This window comes from Chrysemys picta, chromosome 1, assembly GCF_011386835.1.
Source record: "Chrysemys picta bellii isolate R12L10 chromosome 1, ASM1138683v2, whole genome shotgun sequence".
NCBI classification, from domain to species: Eukaryota; Metazoa; Chordata; order Testudines; family Emydidae; genus Chrysemys; species Chrysemys picta.
The window spans coordinates 72,070,791-72,095,158 of NC_088791.1; the positions used below are offsets into that span (position 1 = coordinate 72,070,791).

General features: G+C 39.9%; 1 protein-coding gene across 20 annotated transcripts in view; it reads left to right on the top strand.

Annotated features, from left to right (window-relative positions):
- The window catches only part of NAV3 (neuron navigator 3), a 353,937-nt gene that overhangs the window by 175,020 nt on the left and 154,549 nt on the right, over positions 1 to 24,368 (top strand). For 15 of the 20 annotated variants that reach the window (XM_065559490.1, XM_008164582.4, XM_008164583.4 and 12 more), the window contains 3 exons: positions 7,325 to 7,440; positions 22,783 to 22,891; positions 23,289 to 23,672. In XM_065559490.1, coding sequence (XP_065415562.1) covers positions 7,325 to 7,440; positions 22,783 to 22,891; positions 23,289 to 23,672 — 609 coding nt within the window. Of the gene's footprint in view, positions 1 to 7,324; positions 7,441 to 16,555; positions 17,740 to 22,782; positions 22,892 to 23,288; positions 23,673 to 24,368 lie in introns of those variants that run through there. The other 5 variants (XM_065559507.1, XM_065559508.1, XM_065559499.1 and 2 more) reach the window with 4 other exon arrangements.

Genomic DNA, 24,368 nt, shown 5'->3' on the forward strand with positions numbered 1-24,368 from the left:
TAAATTAAACATTTAAAAAGGAAAATTTGATAAACTGAGAAATGTATTATTAAGTAGAATAGGCTGGCAGTTTTTGTTAGCAAGTGGAACTTGTAGATAAAAATTGGCTAAAGATTAAAGAGGCGCTGGAGTAGACACAGAGGGAGCATATATCATTATGTAAAACTAAACACAGTTTCAGACCCATTGTGGGTGAGTGATAAATTATTTAAGTTTGCTGTGATTAAAAACAGAGCCCCAAAAATTATGAGGGGGAAAGAGCCATAGAGCACAGTTTTTATTTATTTTAATATTCAATAGCTGGCCTCTTCAATTCAATATATAGCCGAGCATGTGTAAGAGAAATATTTAATGAATTGATGTGATTCTGAATAACTGAGTAAAGATCGCATATTATGGTAATTCATGGTCTGGAACAACTTCAGTGATATATGCAATTTACTATACTGAATATGAGATGGAAATATATATACGAATATAGAGATATACGTGGACCCCATTCTGCCCTCAAATACATATGAAACTAACATTTACCACATGGTGATGCCATTTCATTGCATGTTGTCACAATATGGAAATATGTTATCTTTTTACTATGCTGCATCAAAATGCAAAATACATTAGGACTATTAAAGGGAAGATTCAAGCGTGCATTTGCCAACAGAATTTGGCTTTTTGACTAATCCCCAATACGCCTCAACCAACAAAGGCCACTGTATTTGAAGTTAAATCTTGCTTGAAAACAATTCTAAAGGCCAAAGTCTAATCTCACACCAGTGTTAAGAGGAATAACTCCACTGACTTGGCTGGAGTTACTTCAGATGTACATCTGTGGAATTGAGAGCAGAATCTGTCCCACAGATCCTGTACTGAATGCAGATACATGCTAACTCTATTCCTTGTGGGTCTCAAGGTCTTTGAAATAGTAGACAATGATTTTATAGCAGAGTATAAATATAATCAGAGACAGAATATCCATATTTACAAAGTCAGCAGAATTATTCCTGGGGGCATATGGTAAATAGTACTGTACGTGAAGCCACATCGGTGTATTTGCATTTTCTCACTAGTAAACACAACTGTTTTCTTAGTTGGCCACCGCGATGTATGCACATAATTCTCAAGTATGCCTGTTAGCTGCTACAATAACTCGAAAGAATAATGGGCTGATAAACAAAAATCACTGTCCAAAAGAACTGTTTTTACATAGTGCTGTCAGCTGGAAGATTCCCTTGACCACTGGGTTAAAGGTTATAAGGAAGCTACTGCTGCCTGCAGCTTTCTGGCCATTTTGTGTGGCGTTAGGGATGTGCTACTGCCATTCTGGCAAGCAATCACAACCTCAGGAAGAACCAAGAGCAAAAGGAGCAGTTTCTTCGCTTATAACCCCTAGCCTCCTTAGCCAATACCAGACTCAAAAGCTCTCTCTCTAGTTTTTCCCAGGATCACACTGTGCTTACTGGGCCCTGCTTGGAGTTTTTTGCCTGTCCCTCTCTCTGACCTTCTCTGTTCTCAGTTTCCACTTATACATACATATATAAATACATATACACACACCTCCACACACACCCCTAATGGAACCATCTGGCCACATGGTGCTAGTTTCTGGGCAGATTCTATTAGGCTTTGTTTTAGATGTTGCACCTTAACTGTCTCTTACAACTATCTTAAATGAAGAGCTTGTTCACACATCTGTTTGAACGAGGTTTTAACTCAACTCATTACAAGGTTTCATCTGGCTCAGAACAATATTCTTGAACTTAGACTAGTTGCTAAATGAAGGATTGTCTGGAAAACGTTTACACCTCAGCACACTGTCTGGAGTAAGATTTTCAATATTGATTTAATTAATGAAACAGTTACCACTTTACTAAAAACTGCTCCCTTCTTCTCTTCCGGTTTGGTGGTTCAGATACTTTTATTAGTAGACCACTGGTAAGGGTTTGCAGTTATATGGGATTTGTACTGCTAAGATAGGTGAAGTATGGGAAGGTGGGTGCTAAGGTAGGGTTGAACCTCCATAGGCACTGAGAAATTATAAATTAATGGCACTGGACTGTTAAGGAGATTTGTATCCTAGCTATAGTATTTTGGGAAGAGTTGAACTACTCCCTTTAGCTACAGTGGAGGTTCTTTACAACTCAATATTTACCAATCAGCAGTGCTTGCCAATACCACAGTGTCTTCTGTGTTAAAGATAAGAAACTACTGGGGTCACCAACTGTGGTAGTGAATGCTGAGTTTTCAGTTGCACCGATTGTCCCAGTAATTTATACATTGGTTATGAAAAAGCTTACGATAGATTGTGGCGCTAAACAAACAGGAAGTCATTTTTGTTTTTAATTGCCAACTCACAGAAACACACAGGAGTGACTTATCTGATTCTGCCATTTACATTCACTGTTGTGAGATGAAGATGGCAAATTACCAAAGTCTTGCAATCATAGCTAGCTTTATAACACTGCCCACTACATGCTTTATTTTCAACAAAAACACACCAAGGTATTTGAAACGGCTCCCTCTGTACACATCTTTACTTCATGAGGAGAGCCCAATGCTTCCAATGGAACATGGCAGGTAAAGAGAGAATAAGAGTAGGGAGCATTGGGGAAGATTACAGCAAACATTTTTGGCTTATTTCTCAGATAAAACTATAGCCCAGTACTTCAGTTGTCTGTTGTTTATTACCTAATGATTATTCTTTTTTTTATATATTTTTGTACAGTTGTGATGCTGACCTAGCCCTTAGATCAAATAATCAGTAAAACCCACCCAAGACAGTTACACCTCTGGGAGTTGTCAAAAGAAACATTAAAAATAAAAACATCATATGGAATCTTTCGGAATGTCAAGCAGGGCCGGCTCCAGGCACCAGCTTAACAAGCAGGTGCTTGGGGCGGCTAAGGGAGAGGGGCGGCACCTGCGGCAATTCTGGGGCGGCAGGTCCCTCACTCCCTCTAGGAGCGAAGGACCTGCCACGGCTTTTTTTTTTTTTTGCTTGGGGCAGCAGAAATGCTGGAGCTGGCCCTGATGTCAAGTAATAAAATTTTAGACGTCATCTGTGATTATCAAAGGATGGATATTCCATTAGAAACAGGAAGTTACTGACTGTGTTAAAGATATTCATTATTGTGTGCAGAGGTCCAAATTCTGCTCTTCATTTAACCAAAATTTAGTGGGGTTTCACAGACATAGTTGAGGGCAGAATTTGACCCATGTTTTATTGAAGTCTAATTGGAGGTAAAAGATGTTTCCTATTGTTATGATTAAAGCAGAAAGGAGATTATCTTGTTTTCATGACAGTTGTTTAATTAGACCTAATTAACCTTCATTGCAAATGTTCAGTGCTGGAAGATAAGTCAGTGGTGGGGCTTTGACTCACCTGCAATTTCATTTGCTTTCTTTGATCTCAACACAGAGGTGCAAGAATTAAAAAAAAGAAAGAAAGAAAGAGGGATGGAGGAGTAATATTTAAGGTTAATGAGCAAGTCATTTAATTTTCTGTGTGCTGGCCTGCAGACATTGGGCCAAATTAATCCCTGGTGTAATTCTAGAGAAGTCATTGGAGTTACACTAGGTATTATTATGGTTCCATTGATTTTGCTCCTCTCAGTGCACTGAAAAAGGCTTATCATTCGCAATGCAGATTGCACCAGTCTTCACTGCTGAAGATATTTGTTAGCAACAAGTGGAATTAAAATGGTCCAACTAAGCAAAGGAATATCTGGATGTTTGATCCGAACCTTATTCAAACTACCACGCCCCGTAGGCAGGGCCAGATTGAAGCAGTCCCGAACTCTAGGGACACCCACATATGTGGCCCCCACACCCACATCTTGGCCCTCCCTTAATTTGAGCAATAGTAGCAGGGTCCACCACTACAGTAGCTGAGGAGCCCACTACCACGCCTGTTTGGACAGGCTGGGGTCTCTCTCTTCCCCTGTGCTCGGGCACGATGGGGTCTATCCAAAAAGAAGGATTCAGCCTCCCACCCAGGCAGAGGATTCTACATATGTGTGGGTGTGCCCACTGCCATCACCCCAGCAGAGCCCTGATGCTGCCTCAGAAGGAGGGCCCGAATACTGAGTCTCTACTGAGGTGGTGTCAGCAAGGGCCCCCAGAGTTTCAGAGGCTTGGTGTGCTCTAGTGGTGGTGGGAGCCAAACATTCTCCCCCCTCCCTCTCCCTCCCCCCCGGCTCAAGTGGCCGCTGTTCCTCTCTCTTCTGGAGCAGATACCTTCTTGGCCTCCGACTTCCAGAATAAATAGAAGGCTTCATGTACTCCACTGCAAGTTGAACTTAAATTCTGCTGCAAGAGCCTTGAGTTCTTCCATGGAAATTCTGTAGCAGCTTTAGATAGTCAAAACAACTGGCGTTTTATGTAATGAAATATAAAAATGCCGAATACAGCCAGTACAGCAATTTCTGTGTTGTTTATTTTGGTAGCAAACCCAAATTATTTTACATTGCTCTCACACTTTCAGTTTTGAGTCAGATAAATGGGGCAGATATTTCACGCCTCCCAGAGCTATTGTTTCTGGCTTTCTGCAAACTAGAGTGACCAGATGTCCCGATTTTATAGGGACATTCCCGATTTTGGGGTCTTTTTCTTATATAGGCTCCTATTACCCCCCCATCCCTGTCCCGATTTTTCACATTTGCTGTCTGGTCACCCTACTGCAAACACAAGAAGACATCACTGTATCGTTTACACTTGGTTCATGTTTTGAAGTTATTCTTTGCAACAATGAAGACTAGAAATATAATTATATTTTTAAATTATAGCTTAGATTATGATGTCATCATGTGGCTCCAGGAGGCAAGTCCTTGGCATGGGCCTAGTTTTCTATGCCACAATCAACCTTGCCCATGAGGTCTGTAAATTTGGTGTAGAAATCTTGCAAGTGTTTTTTCTCACAGTATTTCACTACTTCCACTCCTGGTCCCAGCTTGAATCAAGTTTTTGAAGAGTAAAGAAAATAGAGGAGGACGAGGTTCTATAAATGAAATGTGTCATATTGCTAAAAAAGGTTTGGGTTGAGCTTGGGGAAGAGAATGCTTAGGGTGGTTCTCATTTTATCTACACAGAATTGCCCATCAGGGTAAGAGCCTTTTCACCTCTTCATACCCCAGTTATGACCATACAGTCTTTCCTGCTGAGTGAGATTCCTCATTATCACTCTGCTACTTGGGACCCAATTCTGAAAGACTTCGAGTGTAAAACTACCAGGGATGTCAGTGGGAATACCGTGTTTGCAGCCCATGGAGTCCTTGTAGTATTAATTAATTAATTAGTGTGTCACAGGAAATAACAACACCCAAGAATCAAAAACAGTTCATATGATGGTAGTTAACATTTGCCTCGTCACAATTTCCCAAATCTACAAAAACTGGCTATAAAGACTATGCATGTTGCAAGCTATCGTTTGTGTTTATATTTCTGTTTAATAGTTTTAAGTACCATAAAGAGGTAAGAATTCTACTCAAACAGATGTGTTTGGTTCTTTGTATATTGAGATCTGCTCCCTCATTCATTTAAATGAGTTGCTGAATAAATCCATTAAATACAATTAAATTGCAAACTAGACACAATCAACTCCGGTTTAAATAAGGACTGGGAATGGTTGGGCCATTACAAACATTGAAATCTATCTCCCCTTGTAAGTATTCTCACACTTGTTATCTAACTGTCTGTCTGTGCTGGGCTAGCTTGATTATCACTTCAAAAGTTTTTTTCTCTTAATTAATTGGCCTCTCAGAGGTGGTAAGACAACTCCCACCTGTTTATGCTCTCTGTATGTGTGTATATATATCTCCTCAATATATGTTCCATTCTATATGCATCCGAAGAAGTGGGCTATAGTCCACGAAAGCTTATGCTCTAATAAATTTGTTAGTCTCTAAGGTGCCACAAGTCCTCCTGTTCTTCTTTTTCCATTAAATACGAAACTTTGAAATAAACATAGGAAAATAATTAACAGGTTGCTATTTCATAAAAGAAATTGTTTTAAAAATTAATCCTCAAATTCATCCAGTATTTTTATCAGCTACTCCTATGAAAGGCATCTGTGCGGGGGCTGCCCCAAAGAGCAGCTTGTGCTTCCCATAGTATGTTGGGGAAATGGGAATTTTAGGAGTCTAGCTGTAATTTTAAGCTTTCAAAATTGGGAAATATATATACAAAAGGTTTTAGCAGGCCCTTATCAGAAATCAGAGGCAATTAGTGTTTTGGCATGTAATTTACGATTGTCAGCACAGGCAGTAAGGATGGCAAAACTGAACTCTAGATTAAGATTTTTAGAGGGAGTTTTATGTCTTGTTGCATCCTGTTCACACCATTCTGTTTTTTTGTTCTTTTTCTACTAATGTACAAACACAGTGGTGACCATTAAAAATCATGATATACCAACAGTTTCCCCATCCTGCTTTCTGAGACATTGCAGATTTTCCCTAAGAAGAGGCAACTATTGTAGGAACCCTTGGGAAATATTGACTGAGTAATAGTTTACCCCTCTATAATGGCAAATAAAGGTATCCAGTACTGTACTCCATAGTGTAACAACGTATTTTATATATATATTAATAGTTACATATATTTAGTTCACATATGTTCTCAAGAATACGGGTCATTTGTTAGCAATCTAATAGAAACGTATAATTATTTCTGTATCTCAGCATTCCCCAAGAGCTGGGCGGTCACATGACTAACAGTAACATCATGAGGAGGAGCCAAACTGCACATAACTTTGAACATTTGGGGATAGATTTTGATTTTGGATAGCCCTAAGCAAGGGATTGTGTGTAAACTGTACTGCTCCAGGGATGCCCCAGGGGATAGACACGTGCCTCTTGAGAATCAATTCATCCATTTCTTCCCCCTTTGTTCCCAGGGATAATTTACTGCTGGCCTTTAACAGCAGTAAATTACTATGCTTCATACCCCTCACATATACATAGATGCTGTCTTAGCTATTCGGGCCATTGAGTTGGGGGTTAGACTGTTCCCTACCTAAATATTGCCTACCTGTGTCAGGGAAAGATTAAGCAAACAAGGGCCCTTGCTTATCCCTGTGTTCCCTGGCTCAAGGCTAGGTTGTTTATATAGGGATGTAAAGTCCTTACTCCCTTGGCGAAGTGTGTAGTTTAAGACAGACTGTAGCACTATGTAATTAGGATAGAATGTGGCATTCATGATATTTTCACTGTATGCCTTTGGTGAGATGAATACAGTGCAAAAAGATTCCAGTTATGCCCTGAATTAACTTTTACCATTGCTTTGTGTAAAACAGACATCTGTTATAATGAGTCTTCTTGGTTGATTTCAGAACACACTCAGAAAATGACAGTACCTCTTTACCACCTGCTGACTCCTGCACCAGTCCTACTAAAATGGATTTATCATACAGTAAGACTGCCAAACAGTGCCTAGAGGAGATATCTGGTGAGTGGCATGTGGGAAAAACCTCAGTATAGAAATGTTATATTTCTTTGTTTACATAGCTCTCCTACTAATAGCTTAGCAATGGTTTAAAATAATACCTTTGACCTCTATTCATTATATTAAATATGCAGAGAAAGTGGGTCACACGCTGTTAGCACTTCAACTGCAAATTCTTTTATCTAAGCTGTCTCACTTAGAATATCCTCTTCATCATTTTGCAGAAACTGGAGTGTTCATAAATTAGGATTTCAAGACATTATTATTGTCAGTATCATATTGAATACTCTATGAGGAACCTTGGGAAGCCTATCTCGTAATGTGTGACACTGGGAGAATAAGATCAAATCAAAATGTCAGAAGCTGAAGTGTTAATAACATAACATTTTTATTTCTGTAAGTGAATCTAGATTCAAAAAAGGGAGTAAATGAACAAATCCTTACAGTTGTGCTAGCCTGTGGCCCACTCAGCAAGGTTCTATCTTGGGGTTCCCTCTAAATATGGGTTCAAATCCTTACCAGATTACAATTTTACAAATGAGTTTGTGTATTTTTTTGCAACTACGGGTCAGATCATCAGCTGTTGTACATCGGCATAGTCCTTTGGTGTCAATAGAGCTATGACAATTTACATCAGCTGAGGATCTGGTCATAAATCTAGCTGTCAATGGGCACAAAACAAAGTATGTCACAACTGAGTTTCGCATCAGGATTGAATTGCATGGAAGAGCTGTGTACTTTCAAAGGGCCTGCTTGTCTGAACTGTGGTTTCCTTTTTTTTACTCTGTACCATTACTTTCAAGCTCACTTTTATGAGCATAAAGGGTGAATTTGTGGTCCATTGAAGTCAACTGGACTTTTGTCATTTTCCCCCAAATTTTCAAAATTCAAACAAATGTTAAAAACACATCTGGTTTTTCTCACTCAAGATATAATTTGTTTAAAGGAAATCATTTGACACATATAAATCTAAAAAGCTATCTTTGAGAAAGGATGATCAAATTGCCCCAGTTTTGTCAGACTGCTTTGGCATCTAGCCTGATTCATATTAAAATGGAGGTTTTATCTTGTTTCAGTATAGGTAACTGGTTCTGTCTCAGTTTTTCCTCAAGTGTCTCCAAACTGACATCCCTCACCTGCCAAATTCTTGATCAACTTTTTGACAAGTAGCCCAATCTGAAACCTAATTAAGTGTTCCCTTTAGGTTCCACTTAGATCTATATTATCATGGAAACTTCTTGCAAAGGGAAAATGCATTCCAAATTAGCTAAACTTTATCGTTCCTAAAGGCAGATACATGGCTCATTGGTCTTACCGTAGGCATAACAATTAAAAACATGCACATCTAAATAGGTGTAAATATTACAAAAGATGTTTCACTAAATTATCCGAAGGGATGGTAAAAAATCACTTTTGTGCCTGCTGTAATGATCCTCTAAGATAGCAGGTATCCAGCCCTTTTACTGTTCTGTGTAGAAGTGGAAAATGCAACAAAAAAGAGAAAGTGGCATATGGGGCACTAAAGAGACATCAGAGATGTTTCTGATCTCATTATTCAGACTCTGTCATTAGCTGCAGACGGCCATAATGGGCAGCATGGCGGCACCACTGCGAGAGTTCAGCCATTGGCTCATTGTAAATTGGGCACATGGAGGAAACCAAATGTGTGTCACTCATAATTGGCAGTTAGAAATATGAGGAATGGCCGGATCAAACAATCACCCTGTGCCGCAGATGTATTATTAGCTATATATATGTGCTGAAGAATATCATTTGGAATCTATTCATGTGCTGGCTATTCAGGAGACTGCTCTAGGATGAGCTAGGCCGGGGTAAGAGAGAGATTTCCAAGCTCCCAAGTATATTCCGGCCACTCAGTGGGCTCATCATCCAGCAAGGGGTGTCATCTGTACCAAGGCCACATGCAAGGGTGATTTTTGTGATATGGATTCTTAAGTAGAAAGAACAGGAGAGCAATTATGAGTTGTTTTGTCTTTCCGTAAACTTTCTCTATTACTTTCTATTTAGGTTCTTATACTGTGCCTGTTAGCATGTTACCTGAGCCCCAGGCTTGTTTTGGTTTTTGAATAACTTGATACCCAAGCCCACTAGCCAGAAGTACTCTTAGTCAAAAAGGGTCTAATCCTGCAAGGTGCTGAGCGTCCCCTGCAAAATCATTTATACTAAGGGACTTGAGGTCATTCAGCCACTCACAGGACTGGGCTCAGAAAGTTCTGTCCCATTTGCGTATTTGTTTCATTTGTCATTCTGGTCTTTATTATTGTTTTAAAAGTGCCAAGTGTTTATTGGGTGTTTTACAATAAAAATAGAAAGACAAGATTCCCCAGCTCAAAGTTCTGGCAAGTCTAAGGGCCTGAGCCTGCTTGCAGTGCATAAAGTTAAGCACATAGATTCATAGATTCTAGGACTGGAAAGGACCTCGAGAGGTCATCGAGTCCAGTTCCCTGCCCACATGGCAGGACCAAATACTGTCTAGACCATCCCTGATAGACATTTATCTAACCTACTCTTAAATATCTCCAGAGATGGAGATTCCACAACCTCCCTAGGCAATTTATTCCAGTGTTTAACCACCCTGACAGTTAGGAACTTTTTCCTAATGTCCAACCTAGACCTCCCTTGCTGCAGTTTAAAACCATTGCTTCTTGTTCTATCCTTAGAGGCTAAGGTGAACAAGTTTTCTCCCTCCTCCTTATGACACCCTTTTAAATACCTGAAAACTGCTATCATGTCCCCTCTCAGTCTTCTGTTTTCCAAACTAAACAAACCCAATTCTTTCAGCCTTCCTTCATAGGTCATGTTCTCAAGACCTTTAATCATTCTTGTTGCTCTTCTCTGGACTCTTTCCAATTTCTCCATATCTTTTTTAAAATGCGGTGCCCAGAACTGGACACAATACTCCAACTGAGGCCTAACCAGAGCAGAGTAGAGCGGAAGAATGACTTCTCGTATCTTGCTCACAACACACCTGTTAATACATCCCAGAATCATGTTTGCTTTTTTTGCAACAGCATCACACTGTTGACTCATATTTAGCTTGTGGTCCACTATAACCCCTAGATCCCTTTCTGCCATACTCCTTCCTAGACAGTCTCTTTCCATTCTGTATGTGTGAAACTGATTTTTTCTTCCTTAGTGGAGCACTTTGCATTTGTCTTTGTTAAACTTCATCCTGTTTAACTCAGACCATTTCTCCAATTTGTCCAGATCATTTTGAATTATGACCCTGTCCTCCAAAGCAGTTGCAATCCCTCCCAGTTTGGTATCATCCGCAAACTTAATAAGCGTACTTTCTATGCCAATATCTAAGTCGTTGAAGAAGATATTGTACAGAGCCGGTCCCAAAACAGACCCCTGCGGTACCCCACTCGTTATGCCTTTCCAGCAGGATTGGGAACCATTTATAACAACTCTCTGAGTACTGTTATCCAGCCAGTTATGCACCCACCTTATAGTAGCCCCATCTAAATTGTATTTGCCTAGTTTATCGATAAGAATATCATGCGAGACTGTATCAAATGCCTTACTAAAGTCTAGGTATACCATATCCACAGCTTCACCCTTATCCACAAGGCTCATTATCCTATCAAAGAAAGCTATCACATTGGTTTGACATGATTTGTTCTTCACAAATCCATGCTGGCTGTTCCCTATCACCTTACCACCTTCCAAGTGTTTGCAGATGATTTCCTTAATTACTTGCTCCATTATCTTCCCTGGCACAGAAGTTAAACTAACTGGTCTGTAGTTTCCTGGGTTGTTTTTATTTCCCTTTTTATAGATGGGGACTATATTTGCCCTTTTCCAGTCTTCTGGAATCTCTCCCGTCTCCCATGATTTTCCAAAGATAATAGCTAGAGGCTCAGATACCTCCTCTATTAGCTCCTTGAGTATTCTAGGATGCATTTCATCAGGCCCTGGTGACTTGCAGGCATCTAACTTTTCTAAGTGATTTTTAACTTGTTCTTTTTTTATTTTATCTGCTAAACCTACCCCCTTCCCATTAGCATTCACTATGTTAGGCATTCCTTCAGACTTCTCGGTGAAGACCGAAACAAAGAAGTCATTAAGCATCTCTGCCATTTCCAAGTTTCCTGTTACTGTTTCTCCCTCTTCACTAAGCAGTGGGCCTACCCTGTCTTTGGTCTTCCTCTTGCTTCTAATGTATTGATAAAAAGTCTTCTTGTTTCCCTTTATTCCCGTAGCTAGTTTGAGCTCATTTTGCACCTTTGCCTTTCTAATCTTGCCCCTGCATTCCTGTGTTGTTTACCTATATTCATCCTTTGTAATCTGTCCTAGTTTCCATTTTTTATATGACTACTTTTTATTTTTTAGATCATGCAAGATCTCGTGGTTAAGCCAAGGTGGTCTTTTGCCACATTTTCTATCTTTCCTAACCAGTGTAATAGCTTGCTTTTGGGCCCTTAATAGTGTCCCTTTGAAAAACTGCCAACTCTCCTCAGTTGTTTTTCCCCTCAGTCTTGATTCCCATGGGACCTTACACATGCATAGGTCTCTGCAAGATCAGGGCCTAATTTTAGGTATGGGGTAACAAAAAATGAGGAGGGGAAGAGAGCAAGGAATAGGGTTGCTAGAGTAATAAAATAAATTCTAATCCCAGTTTTGCTACTCACTCACTGTATGACCAAGAGCAAGTTAGTTAAACTTCCTTCACCAGTTTCACCATCTGTAAAACGGATGTTTGCCACCCTACATTGCAGGGGTGGTGTGGGCGTTAATAAGCCAATTATTTAGTAGCACTTTGAAAAAATGCACATCTCTATAATTGCAAAATATTATTTTAATAATCTAATTATGTTACTAGGCTTTTATACAGTGTTTACATGTTTAAAGAGTTTAGCATACCTGTTAAGGCTGATTCCCCACTCTGGCACTTCAAGTGCAGAAGGTGCGGGCCCAGAAGGACTCTAAAAATTAATACTTGCCATCCCAGGCTTGTATTAAACTCCCAAGGTTACAGCTTTTCTCTGACCTAGGATGGGTAGATGCTGCCACCACCCAAGTGCAAAAAAAAAACCCCTTTGAGAACCCAGGAAGGCTCACTTGGGAATTTCATCCTGTGGGGTACCCTCAAGCCCTTTCACCTCCCTCCGAGGAAGAGCTGAGAAGAAAAACAAAGGAAATCAGATGTTGCCACCAGCTAATTAAACAACATGTGCACAAAGCTCTTAGGACACAAACATCCAATTCTGTTCTTAAAAAAGGTAAATTTTATTAATAAAAAAAAAGAAGAAAATGCATCTGGGACTTAGGCTTTTGCTAGATATATATAAAAAAACAATTACAAGGAGTAAACATCAAGAATAGCTCTCCTGAGGTCCAGCTTAAAGGTTACAAGCAAAACAAAAGCTCCTGGGGTTAGCACAGAGGAATCCATAAGCCATAAAGAAATAAAAGGGATAAACCTAATCATGTCTTCCTAGACATTTCCTAATCTACTTACATATCTAGAGTTTTAGATGAGTAGTTTCTAGGTATAATACTAGTATTTTTTCATACCTGGCCTAAGCTTCTCACATCATAACTGCCCCCTGTCTGCCTCTCCCTGAGAACAACAGAGAGACAAAAGGGGAGTCTTGTTTCAATTTTAAAAATTTCTAGCCTTCCCATTGGCTCTTTTGGCTAGGTGCCCACTCACTTCCTTTTACCTATGTATAGCAGTAAGACTTTTAACCTTTTACAGGTAAAAGCAAGTAGAGAACAGCTACTAAAAGGGATTTTATAGCTACTAGCTGGCTGGGTGTTCATAAAAGGGAGCTACCCCCACCCCCTTCATTTATCACAGTCCATAAATAATTATACATGAAGTTGCAAATATTGGCTAATTATAAATGTACCATTCATGTGGAAGCACTATACAAAAGTTAGGGAGGAGGTAAGGAATCATTTTAAGAATTAGAATTATATCCCAATATTAGCAGTGGGATTAGCATATCCACTTTGTATTTTCAGATGTTCACATTTACTGCACTTTTTTCCCCTTTCTAAAAGAAATACTTAAAGAGGATGTTGTAAACCATGTACACGTACTAAGAATTAACTAAATTTAGCATGTTATTCTAATTCTCAGGATTTTGAGGTTCTATTATATAATTCATTAACAAAGAGCCAAACTGTGTATTCAAATATCAATGAAAGTTGTGTGTGCTTATCTGAGAACAGAATTTGTCCATAGATTATTACATTTTTAAATCATTTTGAAGATTTCTTTGTATGTAATGCATTATACAAAATAAGGTTTATTATTACTATAATCATGGGGTTGGGAAAATTCCCTATGATTGTCCTCTCTAAAAATGACACTTCCATCTTTAGGGTGGGGAGTATATTAGATTATCATGTAACTGAGGAATATAATGTAACATTTGCTACCTCAAAACCTCCTAATGTGATTTCTTTCTGTTCTTGTTCATGGTTTTAGTTATGTTTCTTTGTTTGCATTTATATATTTTTTTAAATTTAAAATGGGAGAATGAGCTTTAGAAGACTATATTTCAGTAAATAAACCTGGGATTCTTCCATATTGCAGTCTTAGGTATGGTCACATTATGGGGGTACATGGTAGATCAGAGGGTAGGTTAAAATTATCATTACAAAGGGAAAGTTATCATAATTCAGAGTTCTTTGTGCTGTGCATTCATCCCAAGGTACATGTGTGCCTCTAATGTATTTTAGGGGATGATGAGGGGCACCTGAGACAGGGTCCCATGGAAAAATAGTATGTGATCATGCAATAAATGTCTGTAGTACATTACATATGCACAAAAAGGGACAAATTAAGATTGCACATGAAACCTTAATTGTAACATTTATAACATTTAAGTGCTTGACTTTGCTACCTTAATACAGTAAATAAGCTGTTTTATCCAGCACTTCACCAATCGGAAAGCTCTATAAACTGGCATCTCTGATCTTCGTTAAAAGTCCAGTTTATAGTCCGGTTGGCACAGGTGGGCAGGGTGTTGGGGTGTAGGAGGGGGCTCAGGGTGCCGCATCCGGGGGGCATTCACCTTGGGAACCTCCCTGCAAGCGGTGACCTGTCCCAGCTGCTTCTAGGCAGAGGCGCTGCCTCCACCCACCGTCGCTGCCCCCCCATTGGCTGCAGTTCCCGGCTAATGGGAGCTGCAGAGCCAGTGATCTGGGCGGGGCGGGGGCAGCGCACAGAGCTGCCTGCTGTGCTTCTGCCTAGGAGCAGCCAGGATAGGTCGCTGCATGTGGGGAGCCGCCCAAAGTGAGCACCCCCCGGAACTGGCACCTTGAGCCCCCTTCCGCACCCCAACCCCCAGCCATGCACCCGCTCCCTAACTCAAAGTCCCTCCCTCTTAGTTAACCGGCATTTTTCACTTACCAACACCCTCCATTCCTCCAACATGCTGTATAAAACAACTTTTACTGTAACATTTTAAATGTAGTTTTTGGTTTTTATTTCTTGCGTATCTATCTAAAATAGGTGTATATAAAGTACACGCTTTTCTGCTGCCAGGTAGGCCTTGTTGCTGACTGCAGTATACCATACACAGTGGTTGGCTGGAGAACTAGGTGCATTTCTCAGATTCCACACCCTTGTGGATGATATGTGTGGGCAAGCCCATTAACTCTCTTGAGTAGTATGGAGGAGTCCTGCCCTATTGCTTATACTGAGGAACAAGACACTGCCTCCTTCTCCCCATTGTACACTAGTGCTGCATTAATTTGAAAATGAAGCAATTGAAAATAGTCCTTTGGCCACTAGCATCGTTCAAACAGAAGAGTGTTCATTGCTGATATTCTTTCTCTCTCTTTCTTTTTGGATGGCCAGGGGAAGTGGAGTAGGGCTGGATTTCCTTTAGTTCATTTCATTTTGAACAACCTTTCCAGCTGAGTATCTCATCTTCTTTCCTGTACACTCTGTGTCTAGAGGGGTCCAGCATTTAGTTTTCAAAGTGATTATCACTTGACACCATACCATTAGATTTCTTTCTTTCTTTCTTTCTTTCTTTCTTTCTTTCTTTCTTTCTTTCTTTCTTTCAAGTCCCCCAGGAAAAATGGACCCCTCCATTTTGTTGCGAGGAGATATATTTTTACCCAGCCCTACCTTCAGTAGCAGCTGTAAAGTGAGAGAATGAGAAGCAAATACGATACTGGAGCAACTCTTAATGCCCATCTATTACTAATATAGCAAGTCTTCAAATAATCTGTCCTTGTGTATCATTAACTCCTGGGGTTTTCCACAATACAGTATGTTACAGGTGTATCATGATACTGACAGAATCAGTGTATTGTTATGTAGCATTTCTATATTTATATTTGGACATTTCTGCACAGTATTTGGCCACATTGATTGCTTCTGGGTAAACCTTTGTGTTCCAAAGATGGGATAAAATTCTACTTTAGTGCTAATTTTCTGTTCAAGCATCTTAATTATTGATACAAGTATTTTTTCCCACTGGGAAAAGATATATTTAAATGTTAGTCTCCTTTCTTTGTATGTGTAAAAGCCACATTTAGCTCTTGTGAACTTTGTTTCAGACTTGAAATTGGGTAGCTTTGTAAGAAAATGGTATTCTTTCTAGAGAGTATTTTATTTAATAGGTTCCTTTTTGAAGGTTGTGAAGCCTTGATTTTTATCAAAGCTTTATAATTCCATAGTAGCTTCTGAATCCCAAGAATTTTTTTGAAGGAGGAAATGAAATCTCTCACTTTATAAATCACTGCCACAGAGTGGGTAGCATCAGGCTCCATTCTTTAGTTTCTTTATCCTCTTAAATTATATTTATTCATTTACAGCAGAAATTGCAAGATTCAAGAAGCATTTGCAAATCTGCTTTTTAACTGCCTGCAAAGGGAGTAGCAGGGAGAAGGAACAAATAGTTTGTCATTCTTACCTTCCAGGAAGAAAAACAGCATTTCAGTGTGAGCTAGGGCTAATATTGTAGCAGCCCATTCAGGTGAAGCAGTGTCTTGAAACCTGTGGCATTTTAAACTGGACAGAGGCTTCTATGTCTCCGGTTTAATTCACCAGGATGTTTGCTGCCATGGCAGCCAGCAGCATCCACTGCAGTAGCAGAGAAGAGTCATAGATCTGGGAATGCAGGTTGAATACTAAAATGTGAGGAGGCTTGTGCAGAGCTTTGCTTCAGTGGTTAATTTTGGCTCTTATTGAGCTCTGACGTGTAGGCTGTACTTGCAGCTCTGTGTCAGCCCATCTAAAGTACAGAGCTGTGCATTGGGATCGGTCATGCTCTGGTGAGAGGGAAAAAAGGCACAAGACAGTACTTGCGCTGTACTTCGGATTTCAGAACACTGCAGCTGTAGAGAGAGATGCAGGCCCATCATTCTGATGAGACTGGTGATTGGATGAAGAGGGGAGAACGCAGTTGGCTTTTGGGATTATTTCTATGTGGGAGCAGAGTGTTTGATCAACTCTCTTCTGCTTGAGAGAAATTCGAGTAAAAATGCCTGTAAGTATTGCAGATTAACATGACTGGAAAGAAGTGGCTTAGCACAGGCAGCAATGTAAATTTAGAGAAAATGACTGTGCCTGTCTAGTCATTTACAGCACATAAACTGGATGCTTGAGCTTTGCTTTTCATTACAAGTGCAAAGATGTGCTACATGGTGTGTGCATCGTACAGTACTGAAAGGGTCACATCTGAGACCTGCTTAAAGATTTGAGCTACTGTAGATCTAGGAATATGAAATCTGGCTGAGGTGAAGCTTTAGCTGAAAGGATGCAACGACCTGCTGAATTATCAGTCTTTAAAGGCAAGGCTGTTAGAAGAGGGAATGCTCCTCTTCAGAAACAGAAGTCTTTGACCAACCTTACACTCATAAGTGAAGGGGAGAAGAGACGATACTCATACAGGGAGAACTGGTTTGGAAATGCCTCAAAATCTAGCCAGAATTGTCATCAGAGAGAGGCAGAAGTTGGAGATAGAATCTCATTGTCCAAGTTGCTCTCGCAGTCGGTGCATTCTCTTTACCATACCAGCAGTGCAACACCCCAGGAAACTGAAGTTTTACCACCTGCTGGAAGCAATAAGTCAAGTAGAAGATCTGGAGGCCAGTCTACAGATGAAGGTTTTGAGGTTGGTAATGAGGAAAGGGACAAATCAGATGATGAAAATGTCCCCTGCAAGTCAAATTTCACTAGCAGGAACTGGGCAGGGGCAGAGGAAGAGGAAGAAGGCTGCCTCCGTGAAGGGACCGCACATCTAGATGAGGATGTCATAATGACAATGCTGGGCGACCTAGAACAAGTACTTTACACTGATATATTAGGTAAGTTTATTTCCGTTTGACACAAGAAAGGGCAGAGAGTTACATAAGTGTTAGACCAGATCTGCATGGAGCAGACTTTGTTGTTGACAGTAATATTGTGAGACAGAATTGGGTTTGTTTGCAGTGGTATGTAAAATTGAATTTTAGAGTATTCCTCTCTTGCTTCCTTTCTTCCTTTTAGCTTTAAAGAGTGTAGGAAATGAAGACTAGTTTCTAAATCTTTTTTAATAGGTACATCAGCAGCAATACAGCATGTGAGTAATTGAGCACAGTTTTCTTAGCTCTTTAAAAATAAAGTGAAACGTTTATTAATAAATATTTTATTTCAATTTTAATAACTTTCCTTCTCATTAATGTAAAATTAGGCTCCTTGGATTCTTAACAAGGATTGTTTTATGTAGGGCAAGCAATATTGTGGCCTAGTTATGACTTTATCCTCACATTTTCCCTGCTCCCTGCAGGTAATCTCATCCATAAACATGGAATTTCAATAGAATTGTGGGTGCCAAAGCTTCACATTCTAGCTACATCAATTCGTGATAGCAAGCATCTAAATTTCACAGCTGTAGGAGCTTCAAAAAGCTTCTGTGCTGCTGGTATTACTTTTCATCTCATTCCTTGGAAGGATGGGTTGCCCAAAGTGTTCATTTCAGAAGCTTTGTGCTGTTGTGTAGGGAAATGGTTGAATGGTATGCGTCTTTTGCCAAGGCTGTAAAGCGTGTATCTAGTCTGTAGGTTTCCTACTGGTACATATTTAGACTCAGACTGGAGTTAAAGATTTAGGATGTAATTTATGAAGAAAGTGAAATTTGGTAAAAATGTTTCATTTTAAACTAATATAGCAATTAGATATATTCTTAACTTTTAGGACCAAGAGTACTTTACACTGAGGTGCCAGGTTTGACTTTTTGCATGGAGATTAGGGAACAGGTAGTTAAGAAATCTGAATTGTATACCTGACTCTGTCACTTGCACCTCTGTGAGCCTCCCTTTCCCCACCTGCAAAATGAGGATAAGTATACCTTCCTTTGTAAAGTGCTTTGAGATCTAAGGAGGAAAAATTCTACTTATTATTATTACTATTATCTGGAAATACTTTGATGAAAGGTCCTATATAAGTGAAATTATTATTTTATTATTATCTGCTTCAGGCATTAATTATGGTTAAAGCTACATTTTAGTCATGGGTATTTTTAGTAAAAGTCATGGATAGGTCACAGGCAGTAAACAAAAATTCACATCCCGTGAACTATCCATGACTTGTACTATATACCCCTAAATCTTGGGTACTCTAGCTGGGGACCGGGGGTGCCACAGATGCTCGGGGCGGGGGCACCATGGGTGCTCTGGGGGGAACAGCCCGAGACCTCCAATGGTGCTGGGGAATTGGGGGGCTGGCAAGCTCCGTACCTAGCCCCGTGTGGCTCCCTGGAAGCGGCAACATGTCCCTCCCTCAGTTCCTAGGCAGAGATGTGGCCGGGGGTCTCTGTGCACTGCCTCCGCCCTGAGCACCAGCTCTGCAGCTTCCATTGGCCGGGAACTGTGGCCAATGGGAGCTGCAGGATTGTCACCTGCGGGCTGAGGCAGCATACAGAGCTGCCTGGCCATACCTCTGTGGAGCCCTCACCTCCCCCCTCACCCAATCGCCAACTCTGAGTCCCCTCCCACACCCAAATTCCGGCTGCTGCTGCGGGAGCGTGATGGCCCAAGACTGCCCCAGCAGTGGCCAGTGTGGCTGGCACAGGGATTGCTTGAGCTGCTCAGGTGGCCCCTGGGCCAGCAGCACCGGTCACTGCAGAAGTCACGGAGGTCCCAGGAAAGTCTCAGAATCTGTGACTTCCATGACCTCTGTGACAAATTCACAGTCTTAATTATAGTCAGCATGTAAGTTTTGGTATTATCATGGTCAGGGTTATTGATAAAGCAGTTAAAGGTAAACATCACTACTTGGGAGTCTAACATACCTGAACAGTGACTTCTTTAAAAATGATCATTTTGATTGTTTGTGTTTGTATCTCAAACAGGAGAAAGAGAGCTGTAGATATTTGCAGAGAGAATCCATGGTGGTTTAGTGTGCTATAAAGCAGCTGTATGCAAGAGTTTTAATTATGACTGCTGTATGCATGTATATCCACCGTCCAGTGAAACAAAGGTGATTCTGGTGGGTTGAGGGATGCAGGCAGAGGGAAATAGCATAGTAAATTCTACATTCTTTGGCTGAATGGGAGTTATATGGGCTTTTTTTTTTTTTTTTTTTTTTTTTTTAACTAAGAGGTCTTATTGGATCCTCAGCTATTGTTAGAAGTTAAATAGCATTTGTGGCCAAACGTTTTTTTCTCTGTGCTTTGCTAGCAGGTTATATCAATTCCAGCCTTAGGCTGGCCTCACTACAGTTTATGCATTCCTTCATCACCTCCACATTGATTAATGGATTAATTAAACCACCTTCTTTCTATCTAGATTTCTGCTGCCAAAATAATCTTTCTTGTTCATTGTTTCAGTCTGGTTATGCACCTCTTTGAGTCTCTTTGCTGACTGCCCATTGCCTGGTGTGTCTTGCCTTGAAAGACCTACTTCAAGATCTCCTAGCCCCTGTCTACATTATGGTTATATCTCAGTGTTTCTCAAACTGGGGTCGCCACTTGTGTAGGGAAAGCCCCTGGCAGGCTGGGCCGGTCTGTTTACCTTCCCCGTCCACAGGTCCAGCCGATCGCGGCTCCCACTGGCCGCAGTTCGCTGCTCTAGGCCAATGGAACTGCTGGAAGCGGCGTGGGCCAAGAGATGTACTGGCCGCCACTTCCAGCAGCTCCCATTAGCTTGGAGCAGCGAACTGCGGCCAGTGGGAGCCGCGATCGGCCAGACCTGCGGACTCAGCAGGTAAACAAACCAGCCAGGGCCTTTCCCTATACAAGCGGTGACCCCAGTTTGAGAAACACTGTTATATCTGGTTGGAAAATGGAATTTCTGTTCCACTGAAAATTCCAACATTTAAAAAAAAATAATTCAAAATTGCAATGAAAAGTCAGTTTTTGGAAATTTCCCGTGGGTCAGAAATTCAAAAAGTTTTCTGTTTGGAAGCATCAAAATGTTTCATTTTGATGAACATAAATGGTTTCATTTCAGTAAAATTGAAACAGTGTAATCTAATATTAAATATAGTATTAACATTAATATTTTAATATAATATAAACATGAAAACAATATTGTCAAAATGAAACAAGAAAGTCGAAAGGATTTGTTTCTAAATTTTCCAGTGAAAATATTGGCAAATTTCACACCAACTCACAAAATATTTTAATTTTGATGAAACTCTCTTTTCCTGTGAAAAATTGTTCCTCCAAAATTTTTTGGGTGATCTCTAATAATGGACTTAATTTCCTCTTGCTTCTCACTCTGACTCTTCTGCTCTACCAGTGACACAACCCTTTCCTGCCATCACTGATATTTCTGTGCATTCTTGTATACTGCTTCTTATTGCCCTCCCCAAATTTCCTCTTCATGTTTCGATCTCACCAATACATTTATCTACAGGACATGAGGGGAATGAAAACGTAGCAACAACACAAAAAAAGTCAGCAGTACGAAGAAGTGTACATGCCTTACTGAGTAAACATGAGATTATATTGGTATCACCCTGTCCTTTCTCTCCACTTGTGTTTCTGATCTTTTGTGTCATGTTGAATTCAGATTCACAAGGTGTTCTCCTGACATCAGCAAATATGAGATCAAAGCTGAAGCAGTTTCTCAATATCACCAAAATCCTGAGATGGAATTACAACCTTAATTTGTGTATATCCCAGAGAAATGCTGAATTTAGAGTTACATAATATTAACCTATTTTAAAAGGATTTTACAATTTTATCACTGATGATAACATTTGTAGCATGCTGACTAAACTGGGGTTAATCAAGTGATGTATAAGGGCATAAAATGATCAGTCCTGGGGTCAGGGAGGAATAGTTTTCCCCATTTGTTCAGAATTGTACAAATTGCTAGAATTATGTCTACCCCCACCCACCCTAAAGCATCACAAATGGGACACTGTCATAGGCAACATTCTGGGCGTGATAAACCACAAAATCTGTGATACTTTGTTATTTAATACTATACTCTTCAAAAGAAAAGAAATGCAAATAAGGGGTAGTTAAATGGTTATGTTAAAATAAACAAAAACTGCTAGATAAACTATACCATTTTAAAAAATACATTAATTTCTGATTTTTAATATATATCAAATATTTGGTAATTTTTGTTGTTGTTATGTATTTATTTGATATTGTTTATTAGGCTTTTACATTCTTCCTGGGTAACACAGTATTTCACTATGTTCATTTTATCTTTGTGGGTTTATTTATTTTTTGTATAGCAAAAAATTGTGGGTTTGATGCAGGAACTTCTGGGTGAAACCGTATGGCCTTTGTTATGCAGGAGGTCAGACTAGATAATCATTATGGTCCCTTCTGGACTTAAAATCTATAAATGTATGACTTATATTGGGACTTAGTCTTTTATGTCCACTGTGAGGGTTATGGGGAATAAGGCTCCAGCTCAGGAAAGCATCTCTACTCAGGAAGGGTGCTTAAGTACAGACTTAACTTTAAGTGCTTTCCTGAATAGGGATAGATTTTAAGTGTGTGCTTAAATGTTTTCCTAAATCGGGACCTTAGTCTCCACAATCCCCACATTTTTCAGCCTTGTCGAGACCCTCCACTAACTTGATATTTTAAAAATGAGCTTTTAATCACCACAAAACTTTTGATTGCTGTGTGTGTGCGCAATAATATTGGCAGGATGGGTGTGTGCATGTTGTATGTGGGTGGATGGATGGACAGATCTACAAATACACTCTGGGAGCTTGTGTATATTCAAATTTTAAATGATGTGTATGTGTATACATATATAAATGATATCATGTATATAGTTGTCCGCACACATGCATGTGTTAGTTTATATCTATATTAGCATAAACACACACACACGCATACCATACGTGCACATGACTGCACACTCACACCGAATTTATATTATTTTGTTTTCTTCCAGGAGAAGACCCAGAAACAAGAAGAATGCGAACAGTAAAGAATATAGCAGATCTGCGACAGAATTTGGAAGAAACTATGTCCAGCCTTAGAGGGACCCAGATAAGCCACAGGTACTATTTGTTCATGGACTTCTCACATTTTGGAGTGTAGAAGAATACTTGCAGTCAAGAATTGCAGGCTTACCATTAGAGGTTAGCACGGGAAAATTAACAGTGCAGTTTGTGAAGATAATATTTGTGTGTGTAGGATTCTTGTCATAATAATTTGATGTAAGTGTTTTGTTTACCTTTCTGTAAATAGTATCTCAGGACTCATTTGGAAGCTTGTCTGCAGTTTTAAATCTCTGATGTGTACAAATAAAAAAAATCTTGTAGAGAAAAAAGTATTGGGTTATTATATACCTAGTTTATGTTTATTCGCTCCACCTAGCCGTGCAACTTTTGTTCATCTTTATGTCTCAGAAAGAGAGAGGGCACAATTAATTGACTTCTACGTTTTGTTTGGCAGCACATTAGAGACAACTTTTGACAGCACTGTGACAACCGAAGTGAATGGGAGAAGTATACCAAGCTTGACAAGCCGATCCACGCCAGTGACTTGGAGGCTTGGCCAGGCTAGTCCTCGCCTCCAGGCAGGAGATGCCCCATCCTTAGGTAGTGGTTACCCTCGCAGTAGTGCTGGTCGCTTCATACATACTGACCCCTCGCGATTCATGTATACCACACCTCTTCGCCGAGCAGCTGTTTCTCGCCTCGGGAATATGTCACAGATTGACATGAATGAAAAAGGAAGCAGTGATCTGGACATGTCCTCTGAAGTTGATGTTGGAGGTTACATGAGTGATGGGGACATTCTTGGGAAAAGCCTCAGAACAGATGACATCAATAGTGGGTAAGTAGCATTTTACCCAGCTGAAACCCTAATGCAGGACAGGGCAAATTGAATGGGATTTTATATAAAGAAATCTAACCTGGTAAATGTAGAATTGTGGACACTACATAATGCTTAAACAAAATGGTAGTGTGCTGTTCTAACCCTTCTGTGGGGTCCCGCTTGTCCCCTATTGAAGTCAATGAGAGTTCTGGTATTAGCTTCAGGGTGAGCAGGAGCAGGTTTTTAGAGGCAGTAATATAAAGTATTTATTGAGGTTTCCACAACTGTTTAGTAAAACCAGTTTTGTTTGATTGTGCCTTAGGGTTTTTTCAGTATTTTTCTTACATTTTTTTAGATGACATATTGTGTTTTCAGATGGGGCTGATGAAAGGCAGTTGCTGACAGGCCTGACTTTTTCTGTTTGCATGTCAGATGCTGTCTATTATAGTCTTGTGTAACAGGCCTTTATCTCAATTCTTCAACTGTGAATATAATTTCTGACCTGTAGGAATATCCTTGGAGATAGGAATATTTTCTTCTGGTTAATTCAGGAACAATGGATGACAATTATTTTCATTTCTGCATCCTTTTTGTGTTTGTTCAGTTGATTTTCAGGAACTGATTTCAAGTGGATGCTGAGAGTAGACTACTGTAATTTTTGCATATAGAGATTTCATGTCCTGGCTACACCCAAAAAGACCTTTATAATGTTTT